The 17,852-nt window shown below is 40.7% G+C and overlaps 1 protein-coding gene across 4 annotated transcripts in view; it reads right to left on the bottom strand.

Moving 5' to 3' along the window:
• Positions 1-314: 314 nt before the first annotated feature.
• The window catches only part of PCYT1A (phosphate cytidylyltransferase 1A, choline), a 45,862-nt gene continuing 28,324 nt past the window's right edge, over positions 315-17,852 (bottom strand). For all 4 annotated transcript variants that reach the window (XM_060099365.1, XM_060099363.1, XM_060099364.1 and 1 more), the window contains exons 3-9: positions 16,481-16,580; positions 11,345-11,461; positions 10,456-10,607; positions 7,935-8,013; positions 7,353-7,495; positions 5,705-5,893; positions 315-4,809 (exon numbers count right to left, since the gene is read on the bottom strand). In XM_060099365.1, coding sequence (XP_059955348.1) covers positions 4,603-4,809; positions 5,705-5,893; positions 7,353-7,495; positions 7,935-8,013; positions 10,456-10,607; positions 11,345-11,461; positions 16,481-16,580 — 987 coding nt within the window. In that variant the 3' untranslated portion in view covers positions 315-4,602. The remainder of the gene's footprint in view (positions 4,810-5,704; positions 5,894-7,352; positions 7,496-7,934; positions 8,014-10,455; positions 10,608-11,344; positions 11,462-16,480; positions 16,581-17,852) is intronic.

Raw genomic sequence — 17,852 nt, 5'->3', positions numbered from 1 at the left:
ATGAGCCCAAACTCTCGAAGAAACCAGGCTTCTGAAGAACAGATGAAAGGTGTTCTTTCCCTTACAGGTGTGTCAGTAGGGCACTGATGACATTAGACCTGGGAGATCTGGATCAGCCTCCCTTTGTAGGACAATGGCTTTTTTAGTACCAAGCTGCAAAAGGAATCCCCATAATATGGTCATGGAGTTATTATGGAGAGACAAATTAAGATGCAAAAGCAAAGGAAATGATAGTACAGGTAAAAGCCCCAAATACACAAAACATATCATACACATGTATACAAGGTCAAAAACACAGAAAATGGAACATTACATAAAATCACTTTTCCTTTATTTGGCTAATGACAAAAACCAAAATAACTGAACAATTTAATAACACTCAGACAGGAAAACAATATACTGAACACCAATTGAGGAAAATGTCCTTGTGGACACCGGCACTGGTGATGGGGCCAACATTCATGCCAAGGCCAGAATTTTTTTCCAAGACTTTCTGTTCAGGATCCTCAATATAAAACAACTCAACCAATCAAGTCTCTGTGTTCAAAACAGTCAGTGCCTCCCTAAGAAGGGTGGGAAAGCCCACCTGGAAGCTAAAAAAACCACAACTGGAGTCATCCTAATGTTAAACCAAGTACTTTTGTTCTCTGCCCCAATCTGAATACTAACATTAAACTTTGGCAGAGTATCTTTCTCCTTTGTTTTAAAGAAAATTAACATTTAATAGTATAATCCCAAGAACATGTTCTACTTACTTGGAAAAATAATAGCTAGGGACCACTCTTTATCCCATGACAATCTATTCTGTGAGAGAAAACAAGAACAATCATTGCATGACCTTGAAAAATATAACTTTAAAAATACTCATATTGGTAAGGTTAAAAAAAAAATACCATTAGTTAAAAACATTGTTAACGGAGCTCTTTTCCTACCTGTACTGATTCAACTTCTGGTGATAGTTTGTGGTGACAGAAAATGTAAAAGCTATGGCTTTTAGGGAATTCAACAAAAGCAGTGAAATATACTTGATTTGGAAAGATTTTAGATATAGGGTCTGGAACAGGATTAAAAAGGCAATGAGCTCCAGAAAAACAAAAGCTACCCATACATCAAGAAACAGAATAAAAATCACTGTGAAGAACCATTGTGGAGGGAATATTCAAAGACTGCCTGGACAGCTGTGTGGTCAAAAGTAAGAAAAATGTTAACTCAGGTGCTGCCTAGGAAGTTATCAGTGATCAGAAAAGGTCAAAAGCTCTCTTGACCTCCCTCAAATTTTTTCTCTCATTCAAGATTTTCAACCTCCTCACATCCCCAACCTTCTTACCCAAGCCTCAGCAAGATAATGGTCTTTGGCTCTAGCTATCAGAAGCAGCTGCAGCAGTATAAATGATCCATTTTTATTCCTCTACAATTTCAACCTCTATCCTTCAGTGCTACTGAGTCTAGTGTATGAAAAAAGCAAACTTTTTGCCCAGCTCATCTCAAGGTAACTGCTGAAATGGCACCTCCTCAGCACCGGCTACAGGGCTTCTGTCTCCATTCTCTTTCTATCTTACAGCGAGAGGCTCTGAGGCCAACCAACTTTTTTTTTTTTTGGCTGCGTTGGGTCTTTGCTGCTGTGCGTGGGCTTTCAATAGTTGCGGCGAGCAGGGGCTACTCTTCGTTGTGGTGCGCGGGTTTCTCATTGAGGTGGCTTCTCTTGTTGCAGAGCACGGGCTCTAGGCGTGCGGGCTTCAGTAGCTGTGGCACGTGGGCTCAGTAGTTGCGGCACGCGGGCCCTAGAGCACGCGGGTTTCAGTAGTTGTGGCGCGTGGGCTCAGTAGTTGTGGTTCGCAGGCTCTAGAGCACAGGCTCAGTAGCTGTGGTGCATGGGCTTAGTTGCTCTGCAGCATGTGTGATCTTCCTGGACCAGGGATCGAACCTGTGTCCCCTGCATTGGCAGGTGGATTCTTAACCACTGGGGGCCAAGCAACTTTTAAGGCTCTCCCATTTCTGCCACATTTGATCTATTCAGGCTGACAGCTTTGTGTGTGGGATTCAGGGAAACAGCTAATTAAAATTAATGTTAGAAGTTAATATTAACAATAATATTTAAAGATTTACAGATCACATGCATGGTTATGGAATGCGAACCTCTAACCTCATTTGATGAGGCACAGATGATCAAACAATGCATCATCCCAATAGCTTCTTCCACCCACCCACCCTTGTCTAGCATGTAGGACCACATTTATCCCAAAGTATCTAGCATGCCACGCCATAAAATTTTTTGCTTCCAGTCAAAATTATTTGAAGATGTACTAGTGTTAGGAGACTGAGGCCACAGAGGTTCACCAAAAGGGGTGAGAGTTTTCCAAGAACACGTGCACATGCTGGTGCTAGCAGTCTCATGGAGCTTGTCAGCTTAGAGGTCATATTCCAAGGGCAGGATATGCCAAAAGCAGCCCATTTACAGAGCGGAGGAGGAGGACCAAAAACTTGGGACCCAGACAATACACATGAGAAGAGTGACTGCAGGGAGGAAAGTCATACTCTGGGCACCTCCTTTTCCAAATACACTTGGATAACATGTGTACTTTGAGAGAACACGTAAGTGGGCTTCAGTGGTGATTTCACTGCTTTTCTATTGACAGAAATGGGCAGAATTCCCAAAGAGGCAAGACTGAAGCAGCAAGTTAAAATATGTGACCATATCAGCTTGATCATATCAAGCTGAGTAATGTAGGAAAACATTAACTTCAACTGTTCCAAAAAAAGGATTCCAAGCCAAAGCTTGTGTAAACCAGATTTGATAGTAAAAATAGCACTTGATGAGAAGAGTTAGAAATGTAATTTTCATAGGCCATCAGGCCAAGAGGTTTCCCCCACTTTGTCCCTCTCCTCTGCTGTGCTCTGCCCCTCTGGATGATCTGAGGACCTAGGTAGTCCTGCTGTGCAGGCAGGCAGTGATTCTAGCCACCGACCCTCAGGCAGAAGAGCAAGTTTTAACAGAAGGTGTTTAGGGAGGGGACTATGAGATGCTCACAGCCCTAGCAGAGGGGCAAGGAAAGATAAGATGTGGTTTTCTTAGCTGAAAACACTAAAACTCCACCCCCACAAGGGGTATTTATGAGTGATGGGATGGTGCCTGGACATAAACCATTTTTCACCCTAAACCCAGCTACAGGATTATGATAGATGATGATCTGCTAGGTCATGTACTGTAGGATGCTAGAGGTTTAAAAGGAGCTTATGCTCAACAGCAAGTGTTAAGCTTCAGCATTCTCTGACGTGAAATTTAAGCAGTGAATCCCCTGGGCAACATACCAGGGGAGGTGGAACCAGGCAGAGTGAGAGGGAGGGAACCTACAACACTCTTGTAAAGTGAGCCCTTGCTCGGTGACTTGCTGGAAGGGCAGCAGACGGGAGTCCCTGCCAGCTGCCAACTCTCAGGGGAAAATAAACACCTCATGGAGCACTGGTTCCAGTCAAGGACACTCTTAAGAGGGGAAGAGGTCAAGAAAAGGCTTTAGAAAGGGGTGTGTTTCCTTATGCTTTTGAGCCTATGTTCTGTGCAAATCTCTCTGAATACTCGATATGGCTATGAGCAACATGGATTAACAGATCATGTTCAAACTGCAAACATTTAAAAAGTATCCTTTGTAAAAAGCTAGGTAATAAGTATTAAAATAGGAGTCACAGGGCCAGGGACTTACTCTCAGAAAGAAAATTAACCAAAACTGACTTTGCATAACATTGCGTATTGTCTCATTTCCCTCCCCAATCAGACTAAACCTGGAAGTGTTCCTCCCTTTAAAGGTAGATTACAGGAAAGAGATTGACAAGAGCTCCCAAATAACTGGGCAACAGAGTTCTCTGAGAAGATGAACATAGCAGAAAAACCGTAGCAGATGCCATGTGGTCTGGTTCCATCCCTATCAGTGTCTTCATGGACCCCACTGGGTCCAACAAGAAACTCCTCAGGGAGCAAGAAAAGTTAGACTCAGATGTCCTTCTTCCCATAGCCACATTGACACATGTGCCAGCAGTACACTTAGGGGATTTGTGACTTTACTCAGCTTTTAGCTTTTTTAAAGGAAACCAAAATTATGATATTTCCCCTCCAAATCACCCATCAGCATGGCTCATTGCCTGAAGGACCTGGCAAAACAGTTTGCCTCAGAACAGAAGGCAAATACTATAGTGTATCAGGAAGAAAAGGCCTCTGGGTATTACACCGCTTCCTTCTGCCCACTCCTTGGGGGCAAAAAATTAGTTCTATTTACTACATTTCAAAGACTAATTTTTTAAAAATTAATAAAAATGACAATTTCCCTGTCAAGATCACATGAACATAAACAGTGAAGCAAAGTCCATGGGGAAGGTATATGGATACCAAACAGGCTTCTAAGATGTAGTTAGCCTCTTTCTTGGTGGGGGTGGGTGATGTCTCTCAGAGGATAGGCTGTCTAGTCCCCCCATCCTAAGTACTCTTGCCCCAGTTGTCTTTCCTTTGTAGCTGTCCTTGGGTTTAGTGTTGGGATCACAATTCAGAATTCAACAGAGAGCTTCTGACGGTGATGGGACAGAGGGAGGGGAGAGGAAAGGAGCAATGAAAAATTAGTCTTCTTCATCCTCACTGATATCATAGGCTGCAGACTTGTGTCTGGAGAGGTTTGCTGGGGAGGAAGGCGGGGAGGTCTTGCCAGAGAAGGGCCACCGGAAAGAGGGAGAGGGGGAGCGTTCACGAGTGGGACTGCTGCTGGGACTCTGCCTTGGACTGATGGCCTGCAGCATCCGGCCTTTCCCCTCTTTCAGCATATGTTTCTGGGGAGACCAAAAGAAAGAGTTAGAAGAAACCTATGGATCCTACTAAAGCACCACTGGAGGATATGAGACTTCAAATCATCATGAGTGCCCTCTGTAATGTCAAAAGTGATCAAGTCAGCCAGAGGAGGAACATAGCTATGATCCTAAGCAATTTCCTCTCCAAAGTGGTCTATGCTATGCTATGTATCTAAGGGTTCCCACCTGCTATCCACTGTCACCCAATCCTTGACCTCTACGTCAAAGGAATTCTTAAAAGGCTACTTGGGTCTGTAGTCTAGGCTGTAGGCAAAAACAAAGGAATTAACTCAGACAAAAGGGTACCTATTCTAGTTTTGGAGTTCTCTGAAAAGAAAATTCTATACACTCCCAGAATAATCTATTCTGGCATCCAAACACCCTCACAGTCAGATCGTTCCTGATATCCTAGGGCTCATCTGCTCATAGCTACACAGGCACCTTTTATTTCGCTCGAAAAGACCTTGCTACTCCTCAAGGACAGAATTCCCACCGTACCCAATGGTCCTGCAGCAGCTGTGTGTAGTGCAGGCAGCTTTCTTTTTACTGCTCTTTGCTCTTTCCTTCCCTTCCACCTAAAACTATAATGTAGAAGCAAGCTGGGCAAGGCTACTCACTTATCTTGTCACCATATTTGGAGGTTGATAGAGAGCTTGCAAAATTATTTAGGAGAATGTATAACTTCTTTCTGTAAAGATTTTTTAAAACTTTCTGGGGATAGTGGAAATATAGTTCTGCCCAACAAGGGGAACAGATTAGATAACTTCTTAATGTCAATGTCCCTTTCTGCTCAAGGATTCTATAATTCCTTCCACAGCATGAGAATTCCCTAGATTTTCCTGAATTTCCCTAAATTGTCCAGCAAGAAAGAACATACCAGCGCTCCTTCTGGACCAAACATCTCCAGGAAGCTTCCGATGAATTCTCGGGATTTCTCCTCCCATTTCTGAATGAGGTCAATGCCTTTTTCTTCTACCTTCTGAACAAATTCTTTTGACTTTTCCTCCACATCTTTCACTTTCTTCTTGACTTTGTCAACTCGCTCCTGCAAGTGGTATTTCTTCTCCTGGATAAAGAAATAACTGAGAAATAATACTCACTCTGACCTTCCATACTAAGGGGAAGGAAAAGACTTGGTTTGGCACTCTATTGACACTCCTTTCAGTCTTGAGAATTTCACTTTAATCTATCCCATACTTCTCCAGCATAATAACAGATAAGATATGCTCTGGATGGTCATCTTATACAAAAGTGTAAGAATTCTAAGATTGCAGAGCCCAGGACTAAACTAAATGTATAGTGTAAGACCAGTAACAGACAGGCACATACCAAACGAAGTCAGATGTTTTTAAGACGAAACATAAACTTGGAAGATAAACATGCCCAACAAAACCCAAACCCCATTCTAGATGGAGATGTATAGGGAGAGAGCAACAAGTTCACTGCACAATATTGCCAACAATAAGCCAACTGTAACAGGTTGAAAAAGGAAATAGTGGGCCTTTTACTTAAGTAATTCATCTATTGTACTGAATTTTTTTTCCTCCATCAGTGGCTTAGTCTATGATTATAGAGGAGTTTTTTTTTTTTTTTTTAAATATTTGGAGGTCTGTTTGCTCATTCGCAAAATAAGGATGATACTCTTTGGTCCTACAGGCTTCCCTAAAGATAAAGGAAAATGGTATGAACCCTCCCAAAGGGAGGGGAGGGGAGGAGTCTTTAGCCAAATGAAAACTATTCTCATTTCCAGATCATAAAGGGGAAGGGGAAGGCGAATATGTTTAGGATTTTTAAACATTTAAAGATAGATTCTGCAGTATAACAACAGCTAGAATGTTAACAACAGCTAGGGTTTACCTGAATAGATAAATCATATTTAAATGAAACCATTTCACCTATTCATAATTCACAGAGCTGGGAGCAAGTGAGGGAGCATGGTAAACTACTTATGTAGAAGACACAGTTAGCAGCTTTCTTCTTGTTTTTAAATCAACTTTACTGAGGTATAATTTATATACAAAATGTATAGCAGTTTGTTTCCAAAAGGCAGTATTAAGCTAAAATAAACTTGTTTTCATAAATCAAATTTTAAAAGTTAGGTTCATATGCCTTGAGAAATTGCATGCAAAATGTTGTGTGTTACTATGCACACAGGGAGAGGATCCGCAGCTTTCATCAGATGTGCAAAGACCATCCAGTCAAGAAGAACAAAGGTTAAGAACCACTGTTTTAAATGTATTTGATGTAAGTGCTGTACTTTGTAAGTCCCACATTCCTATTTATTTAATTGGCTGTAGGTCCTTCTATCAGCGTGTTGATACTAGCTCATAAAGGCAGAAAATGCCTCTAGATACATCCATAGGCTCTTTGTAAAGAGCTTGGCATAGCGTTATGTGCAAAGAGGTATCCACTGAGCTTTTGGAGGTGATAATAACAGCAGACTGAAAAGTAAGTTTAACTGAGATGAAGTGAGAGGCAACATGTCCTATAGGACCAGGGAACTCTAGGATGAGGTTGGAACTCACATTGATAAAGCTGACATTGAGTTCCTTTGCCGTGTAGCCCCTCTGTAGGTTCCGTCTGGCATACACATCATAGTCGCGGACAATTCGGGTGATGATGTCTGATGTGGAGATACCTTCTGTCCTCTGTGTTGGAGCAAACATGCCTAACCCAAGAACACATACAAACACTGTGACATTCTGATTAGCTCAGGCAGTAGGACTAGATGGAAACTGGGAGCCACATTCCTTTTCTTTCCTCATAAAGCAGAGTCTGTTATTACTAAGTCAAGTCTGGAGATACTGACATATAGAAGGAACACTGAATCAAAGTTTAGGAGTAAGGAAAGGCCCTAATATTAAGAAAAATATGGGGCTGGAGAAGGGTTTCCTGAAATTAAGAGAGATATCAAAAGTAGATGTTTAGACTGAGAATTGATGGATATGATGCTATGCTCACCTTAACCTCTTAACCAAAGTGCGACCTGAAACTGGATGTTAAAGTTCTCACTGTATAAATTTTCCTCTGTAAAGTAGTGATGGGGTTGAATCTCTGTCACTGCCCCTAAGACTCCATAAAATGAGGATGCACATCAACTTACTCACCTGCTTCCTTGATGTGCTTATAAACATCATCACTCCCAGCAGAAGAGTAAGGGATGTCATCATGGGCTACAAAATCAATCTGAAAGTAAGGAAACATCATTTAAAACCCAGCATAACTGCCATTCAGAAAGAACCAGTAAATACTCTCAGGCCCAGAAAAAGGACCACAAGGAGAGGCGAGGCCTCAAATGAACTTTCTCTTTATCTCTCTTTGCTTTGCTCATAAATTCCACAATTCATTCACAAGCCACCCAACCTAATTATTCGTGGATCATAAACATGAAGCTAGCCAGTTTCTTTTTTAGCTATTCCTCCTGGTCTGCTGGAAGTGCTACCCTCACACTGTATACCAGTCACCATGCTGTGGTAAATAGGCCTAGAGGATTTTCTGGTATGCTAGTTAGTGGGTGGAATCAAGGAAAGAAGAAAGGAAATCTCCCCACCCTCCTGGGTCTACAAGGATGGGTCAAATAGGGTTTCTAAAAATACGAGAAAGAGGTCACTTCTTTTTTTTTTTTTTTTGCGGTATGTGGGCCTCTCACTGTTGTGGCCTCTCCCGTTGCGGAGCACAGGCTCCGGATGCGCAGGCCCAGCGGCCATGGCTCACGGGCCCAGCCGCTCCGCGGCATATGGGATCCTCCCAGACCGGGGCACGAACCCGTATCCCCTGCATCGGCAGGCGGACTCTTAACCACTGCACCACCAGGGAGGCCCCGAGGTCACTTCTTTGTTAACTCGTTTCTCTCTCAGTCCATGAGATGAGTGGGAATATAAAAATAGCAACCAAGAGCGCTTTTACTAGAATAGATACATCTGTACTCCTGAGAAATGCAAAGCCCAAGGCGATAAAAGACCTTTAAGTCTCAGATCTATTACTTTACTACTGTCAATACCTCTCACACTGGGATCAATAATCTTTCTAAACCTCACTCATTTACTCCTTCCTGAATAGGCCATATGCCCTTTGCTAATATAATTGCTAACACCACCACACCCAGCTCCCAGAAGCCACTGTAATGTGAAGTACGCTCATCAGGACTATGTCAGGAACTCTCAGCTAACATCTCAATTACCCATGAACAACTTGTCAGGGATCCATAGGCAGCAAATTGAAAATAAGAATGGTGAGCAAGCAAGACTCATGGTTGAGGATACACTGCTAACAAGGAGAAAAGGGAATATTGGATGTTCCTCTAATCTCTTCTGCCTGGGCTTGCCTGGCTATGTTGCTGAGAATAATCTTGCTCATCACCCTTGGTACCATTGGCTGCTAAATGTTGAAGCAGTAAAGCTAGAGAACTATAAAAGTTCTGTCCTAATCCTAAACAGTTATAACAAATATCCCTTAGCTTCAGGCCTACCCAAATACTGCTTTTGAAGCACTTTGGCTACTTTTGTTTTTTCCTGCCTCATTGAACAATTCACCTTCAACATTCTACACACCACTGTAAGAGAACTGACAATATGCTTGCTGGTTCCTCAAGCTCGAGCGCCTCCAACATGACCTGATAAATTCTTCTCAGCTATAAACCCCTCTTTTGTAGGAAACTTGTTGCTTTAATGTGTGAAAATAAAAAGGAGATAAGGGTTTTTTATAATACCAATTCACTGAGAAAAAGTGAGAAACCTCCCTGGTTTCTGATCCCACATAATTTCTAGCCTGAAATCAAAAGTCTTGAAACTAAATTTAAGTCAATACAAGAGAAGTCTATGTTTATATATCTTATTTCCTGGAATGTGAACTCCTTGAGAGCATGGCTGGGGCTGTGTATACTCTAAAAAGACCGGTATGCTGTGAGGATGGATACGCCTATAATGGGGGGCGGGGTGCGACAGACTCACATAACTGAAGAGTTCAGTTTCTTTTTTTTTATAAGATTTTTTTTAATCATTTATTTTTGGCTGCATCTTTGCTGCGTGCAGGCTTTCTCTGGTCTTGACGAGTGGGGACTACTCTTTGTTGCGGTGCGCAGGCTTCTCATTGCAGTGGCTTCTCGTTGCAGAGCACAGGCTCTAGGCACGCGGGCTTCAGTAGTTATGGTGCTCAGGCTCAGTAGTTGTGGCGCACAGGTCCAGCTGCTCCGCAGCATGTGGGACCTTCCCGGACCAGGGCCCGAACCCATGACCCCGGCATTGGCAGGTGGATTCCCAACCACTGCGCCACCAGGGAAGCCCTGAAGAGTTCAATTTCTAGCCCTGCTAGAGCATGACCTGGTTATTTGGCCTCTCTGGCCCTGTTCTCATATGTAAAGTGGAAATAACTAATAACTACCCAATAGGACTTTTGTGGGGAACAAATGAAATATAATGGATGCAAAAGTGCTTGTAAACCATCAAACCCAAGAAAAATGTCAGGGATGACTATTATTAGAAGTAATAACACTGTTACCTCTTCTATGTGAAATTTACATAGAAGATAGAAGTAAAATAAGGCTAGTGGAAAACTAGCCACAGTACCAGAAGTCTTGAAAGTTGACGAAATTCCAGAACAGGGAATGGAAACATGCGCTCAGTTTCTTACCCGGTGTTCTGCCAGGAACTCTGGTGTCAGGGTCCAGGGGGCATTCCTCACCACCTCATCCACATAGCGGCAGTGCTGCACTGCATCATAGCGCTCATTTTCATTCATCACGGTGAAGCCTTTGAAGTTGTGTGTTAGCTCATCACTGCAAACTGAGTTCACCACAACATAAGGTTGTAAGTCAAAGTCCCCTCTTCTTAACCACTCCTCAATCATCAACCTCTCATTTCCCAACCTCTCATACCAATCTCCCCAGCCTGGATAAGAGTCTTCTGGATATAGCTCAGTCTGGATAACAATGCTTTTCCTAATCCAAGATACACCTTCAGGAGCAACATTCACTAAATATGTTCACACGTTGGAGAGGAGAGGATACAATGGAGGACTAAGATCTTTGGCTTTGAAATGAAACTACTGTGCATCTCTGTATCAATTAACAGTTTTAAAAAATGTTTTCCTATTATACTTTGATTAGACTGGGCTGGACCACATAACATTAGCTTAGCAGACTTTAGTACTTCAGTTGACTCAGAATGATAAACTGAAATCTAAAGCAAATGCTCTTCTTAAGTAGCATTTATTCTTAATGCTATTCTGATTACCCCTGCCCCCACTGGGGGTCAGACTGCAGAAACCCGGCCAAAACCAGCGAGATAAATCCTGGACGTCTCAAGTCAATGAGCTTAGAGCTTCTCTCTCCAGGTTTATACAGTTCAGGTTTTATATACTTCATGTTCTTCATATATTTCACATTTTAAAGAGGCTGCACTATATCTCTCATTTGAAAACCAACATAACAGGCAATGTACTCGGGTTATAAAGATAGGAGAAAAGAGGCTACCATAATTTTTTTCTGGACAGCACCTAAAGTCATCAGACGTTTTCTTACCTCCCACAATGAGATATGTATTAGGGAAAAGGTTCTTTGCTTGCATCAGAGCCCGGGCATGACCAGAATGAAATAAGTCAAATATTCCATCTGCATAAACTCTCACAGGCCGTTCACCTAAATCCAAAGGAAAGAACTTATCACAGAAATACATTGATTCAATACCTCATATTTAACAAATGGAAATGGCACTGTGTGACTGTTCCACCCCTGCATAGCCCCCTTTTAAGGTGTTCTCTGGATATTCACCTTAATTTGGGGTACTTTGGGGTTGTGAGGAATAACATCACAGGCTTCCTTGACTACAAAGACACTCTTGGCATCATATCCACTAACTCTCTTTGTTAGCCTGGTTGTACCAAACTGCTCAGGTAATTGGATTTCATGATTGCTTTTTCTTAAAGTTATTTTAGAAGTGAAGGGAAGAGTTATACAAGAGCTATATCTGAAACTTCAAAATCTTCACCTTCGGTTTATGTTTAAACTTCAGTTATGTTTAAACAGAGTATAATTAAACTATGCTCTGGCTGCCTGCTCTCTCTTTTTCAAGCTGCCTTGATTACTAACAACTAATGCTTTGCTTTGAAAGTAAAGAGTGATGCAGAGGGATGAGATTGCTTCACAGTCCCAGATTCACCCTTAATAACTGCTCTGTGATAACAGATGGAGTTCCTTCAAGCATTTCTCCTTGACAGTGAGCATGTTACACTTTCTCAGTAGAGGGTGATATACCAGGTATTTGAAAATCAAATATAAATATTTTAGGACTTTATGTTAGAGCCTTTCCTCTTCCTCTGTCCATTAGTGAGAATAACAGACAACTGATTGTCAATTTATTTATTTTTAGTGGTAGTGGACTATGAAAGAAGAGGAGAAAATGATCTCTTGGGGTACAAGCCCAATTCCAAAGCCAAATAAACACACTGAGAATGAAACTGATATAATGGTTCATCATGCTTCAAATGATAAACCTAATGAGTCCTAGTAACATATTTCCACTACTTGAATAAAGGAAGAGCTGTTTCACTGTAGCAGCAGAAAATAACAGTAGGAGCATCTACATCATTCTTCGAAAGAAGAGGGCCAGAGCCTCATCAAATACACCATACTGAAGGTAAGGATAAGATACATCTCCTTCCTGCCTTGAGGATAGTGAATCAAGGGGGAGGAAACTGGTTCTCAGGAGGTTTATGGACTTTTCTTTATAGATTGCTTTATCCATAAAAAAAGTCGCTTTTAAACTGAGAAATTATACACTGCTGATAGAAGTATATATTGGTACAACTCTTAAGGAAGGCAATTAGACAATATCTGTGAAAAGACAAATGACAAATGTTTATACCCTTTGGCCCAGTTATTCCAATTCTAGGAATTTACCTCAAAGATATGTTTGTAAATATGTATGCAGATTGCATTATTGATTGCAGCACTGTTGGTAATAGCAAAAGTTTGGAAACAACCTAAATTTCAGTGGAAGACTGAATATGACATGATCCACCCACTACAAGTGTGGGAAGATTTATATATTATTTGCTTAGATATCCACAAGAAATTGGTAATACTGGGCTTCCCTGGTGGCGCAGTGGTTAGGAATCTGCCTGCCAATGCAGGGGACATGGGTTCGAGCCCTGGTCAGGGAGGATCCCACATACCGTGGAACAACTAGGTCTATGCGCCACAACTACTGAGCCTGCCATCTAGAGCCCGCGTGCCACAACTACTGAAGCCCGTGCATCTAGAGCCCGTGATCCGCAACAAGAGAAGTCACCGCAATGAGAAGCCTGTGCACCACAATGAAGAGTAGCCCTCGCTCGCTGCAACTAGAGAAAGCCCGCCCACAGCAACAAAGACCCATTACCTGTAAAAGGGATACTAGGTGGCTGTGAGGCAGCAGTGAGAGGAAGTCATTTCACTCTGTGTCTTTTTTGTACTTTATGAATGTTAGGTCATGGGAATGTGCTAATTTTATAATACAGGAAATAAAAATTTTAAATAAAATAAATACACCAATACAATGAAAAACTGAGAAATAATACGACGGATTTAAAGAGTCAGAAAAATTATAGCCCGAGCTTGCCAACCAGCCTCATTCCTTTGTAATCTTAATCTCTTTAAGCCTCAGTTTCCTCATCTATAAAACAAAGCAAAGCAAAACAAAACCTGAGTAATATAATCTCTCTTCTACATCCTAGAAATCATGACCATGAAGTAACTAATATACTTCTATCTTTCCTAAACAAGTCCAGAGTGGCTATGATCTCACTTTATTTGATCCTAAAAGACAAACGATAGAATATAATATTTGAGAATACTGTACTGTTGTTTCTACACCAAGGGCAAAGTGAGATGAGGGAGATTTAGCTCAGTAAACACATTTCCTGGATAGTGGCAATAGCACAGATGCTGTTGATTAAGTGGCTATTTGCCAGCAGTTAAATGTCCCATATTAGGCCAAGCCACCTCTGAACCCTTTCTTGGACCAATCCCTGATGTGCCTCTTGCCCTCTTAGCATTTCCCCAGCTTCCCAACCTCTCAATTCCCCATGACTTAACTGCAAGTCTTTGACAAACCCAGGCTTGTATATTAACCAAATGACCAGAAGGGGCCACTGTTGAACTAAAAATCTGGGGAGAAAGCACGCGTTATCCATTCTTTTACCAAGTGGCTATTGGTCAGGATGACTATACCCTCTGATTTATATCTGTTGTTCCAGAACACTATCAAGAGCAACTGCTTTCATTCTCAAAAATAGTCTTGATTTGGGTTACAAATTATAGTCTTTTCACTACTGCTAGACTAAGTAACTAGATGTTCTCCTTTAAGCAGAAGAGACCTGGGTTTCAATTTATTATCTCTTTTGATATATTCTCTCAAATAGCTACCACTGAAACATTCATCTTTAACAGATTTCCACTGCCCTTCAGACTTTGCCTTTTTCTTCCTTTCTCCAAGAGAACATACTGCTTGGTTTTTTTCCATCTTCTAAAAAAGATGATCTTCTCATCTCTCAAGCCGTATTCCTTTTATCTCTAAGTAGTGAGTTTACTCCAAGATTACACAAACTTCCCTCTTGTACTCCCTTAACCTCCCTAAGTGAAAACCTGGGGGCAGGGGGAGGGATGCCCCTTGAACCAGTTATTGGTTTAAAATTCACTAACTATATGGCATGTGTAGATTCTTTATTTGTTTATTCCTTGTCTGGCACTGGCATGAAGACAGTCACTTACTTGGTTATTTAACATAAAACTGAACAGACAGAATAAGATAAAGGAAAAACCAGAGGTCAAGTTTGACTGGCAAATTTTACAGGCCAATTTGTGACTATCTGTTCCACCCAAAATTCAATCAGCTTGCTGATAAGCCTTCTATTATTTATAACTAATGTCTATATAAAGAATAGCACCACTCCAGGATGTAAAGAACACAAAGATGGAAAAACTTAGGTTTTTAGCTTCAATTCGATCACTAATTATTTGTTTTACTGTTTCACTTCTTAGTTTCTGTGGACCTATATTCATGTATATAATGAAGAGAGTATAAAGTATATAATCCCATAAATGACTTACTTAAATTCTATTCTAAAATTTAGAAAGTAATTTATTAGTGTTTGTTAATTATAAGTTGCAAAACTTGGAAACAGTATACATATACACACATACATTTTTCCTACCACAAATGGTATGTGGCTAGATTAGCAACAAGGTGGCTAATATAACTAATGTGATCAGATCTGAGTGAGGTACTGCATTCTGAATGTGTGTCATTAGAAAGTATATGAAAAGTTCTTGCCCTCAACAGGCTCTACTATCACATCTGAATGTGATACTTGAACTGTCTAGTGGCATTCTGAAGTCTGACCTGCCACCACTACACTGTTACATACAGCCTGTCTTTCCTTGTTGTCATTTTACTCCGCCCCACTAACCTGCCTATTACTGAAGTAAGAGGAGCCAAACCCAAAAAATCACATCATAAATCAGAAGGGTTGTGATCAACATAAGCTATATCTAAACACTTTTGCAAAAGGAAAGCATTCTCTGGAATTTTGAGGACCCCCAAACCATACTCCATACAGCCAAGATATAGCCAAGGGATATTGGGACCCCTAGCCTAACATTGTCCAGCACTCATTTCTATTCATATTTCAGTACTCCTAAGTTACAACAGAGAGTAAACATACTAACACAATTAAGAAGTAACTACAAATATCTTCTATATACTGAAAATGTATAGATTTGTGGCTATAACTACCTCTTATTCCCTAGTGCTTGCCTGGGTTGAGTCCAGCCCTACATTCCAGCCCTACATAAGAGTAAACACTTACCACAGTAATCAAAAGAAATGAAAAAGGATTGGGAAAAAAAGGAGAAATGGAGAATTTACAGAGAAGTAAGAACAGATGCCTATAGGACTTTGTAATCATAACAAATGCTCGTGGAAGTTTCTATTTATGATGATCCCTAAAACCAACTGCCCAAAACTATCTGGAGTACGTATTAATAATTTATGAGGCCAGAAATTGCTACTTAATAATGTAAAGTAAGTATACAAATAAAGAGTATGGGCTTTGAAAATAATAAAGCAAGTCTTTTTTAAAAAAACCTGGAAAACTATAATATCAATAAAGATACAATTAAGTGATAAGCATCTCCCAACTTAGGATAGCTTTGTCCTCTATCAGTCAGCAGCATCATACTAGTGTACTGACTGATAGAAAGGAAAACTTAGTGGGAAATTCTGAAGGCTATTAAAAATGTGACAGTCTGACATATTATTTGGACCTTTGTAAAAACAGACAAGATTATAAACCAGCTCAGGCTAATATCTTATTGTCTCTGCTCCTCTATATCTCACCTCACAGCTGTGATGATAACAGCCCCCCAAAAAAGTGTGTACCACTGTATCTCATAGCTGTGACAAAATACTGGGAAATTAGTATACAATATAAATGAAATTTTATGGAGTACAGTTATCCTCCCAAATAGAACAGCAAGTGAGATGGGAGGAACCCCTCTCTCAAGTAGCTTTTACAGGTAAACTGAGGGAAGAATATAGTGAGTAGGTGTACATTTGATAAGTACAATTGAATGCTAAAAACAATAGTAAAACGACAAAATAATTCGTCATTTACTTACAAGGAGTTCCTCTGCTGGCTTCTTCCATGGTTACCCTGACATAGGGCTTACTAAAGTCTACTTCAATTTCATCAGAAAAAGGCGCTGGCTGCCGTAAGCCCTTAAGAAGAGGAAAGTGAAGGAAAAGAAAAATTCAATGGTATAAACTAAAACACTCAAAAAATGGCAGCTTTAAAGAATAATCAGTTATTCAACATGCTGTGATTAAAATTTTTCCTAAAAGTTCATAACCTTAAAAAGAAAAAAGATAAAAGCATTCCAAAATGACAAGTGAAAGTTGCAACCTTTTACCAAATGGGCAAATCATGGCATGAAAGATAAATGTCTTGATGGTGGTTTCAGGATAGGACTGAGGAAGGTGGCTGAGAACCTAAGCATAGTCCCAACTAACTGGGTCCAGAATGACAGCTCCTCTGCCAGACGGCAGAACAGCCAACCCTGATCTATGTGATGAAATTGCCAAGGTTCACAAGTGCCTCTTCATACTACTTCAACTGTGGGACTGGGAAGGCAAACAGCTGCCATGTGCTTTAAGTATGATCATCACTGTGTAATGCTTTACACTGTAAATATGTTCTAATTCTCATTAACAGCCCTGTGAGGCAAGTAGTACAACAGTTAGTATCCTCAATTTAAAGATGAGGAAAATGAGGTTCAGAGAAGTTATATGAATTGCATGCAATTACTCAGAGGCAATGCTGAAATAAAAATGTAGGTATGCTCTTTCCTCAGAGGAAAGCCTTACTTAAGAGCTTTTGTTAAATCTATTCCTAAGTATTTTATTCTATTTGATGCTTCTGTAACTGTTTTCTTAATTTTATTTTTGGATTGGTCCTTGCCAGTATATAGAAATGCAATTGATTTGTATGTATGTATGTGTATCAGTGTGAGTAATTTCAGTTGACTCATCTCCTGTGGCTTTGTTAAACTCAATTATCAGTTCTAGCAGTTTGTTTGGTAGATTCCTTAGGACTGTCTACATATGAGATCATGTTGCCTGTGAATAAAGACAGTTTAACTTATTCCTTTCCAATCTGGATGGCTTTAACTTCCTTTTATTACCCCTTATTGCACTAGTAAACCTCTAGTACAATGCTGAATAGAGGCGGCAAAGACAAATATCCTTGCCTTGTTCCCAGTCTTAGGGGAGAAGCATGCAATCTTTCAACACTAAGTATTATCTTAGCTGTAGGTTTTTCTTAGATGCCCTTTATCAGGTTGAGAAATCTCTCTTCATTTTGTAGTTCGTTGAGAGTTGTTTTTTTTTTTTTTTTGGCTGTGCCATGCAGCTTATGAGATCTTAGTTCCCCAACCAGGGATCAAACCCAGGCCACGGCAGTGAAAGTGTTGAGTCCTAACCACTGGACCGCCA

Source organism: Mesoplodon densirostris, chromosome 5 (assembly GCF_025265405.1).
Source record: "Mesoplodon densirostris isolate mMesDen1 chromosome 5, mMesDen1 primary haplotype, whole genome shotgun sequence".
NCBI lineage: Eukaryota > Metazoa > Chordata > Mammalia > Artiodactyla > Ziphiidae > Mesoplodon > Mesoplodon densirostris.
The sequence above is the reverse complement of the archived record's forward strand: the minus strand, read 5'-3'. Positions and strand labels throughout refer to the sequence as shown.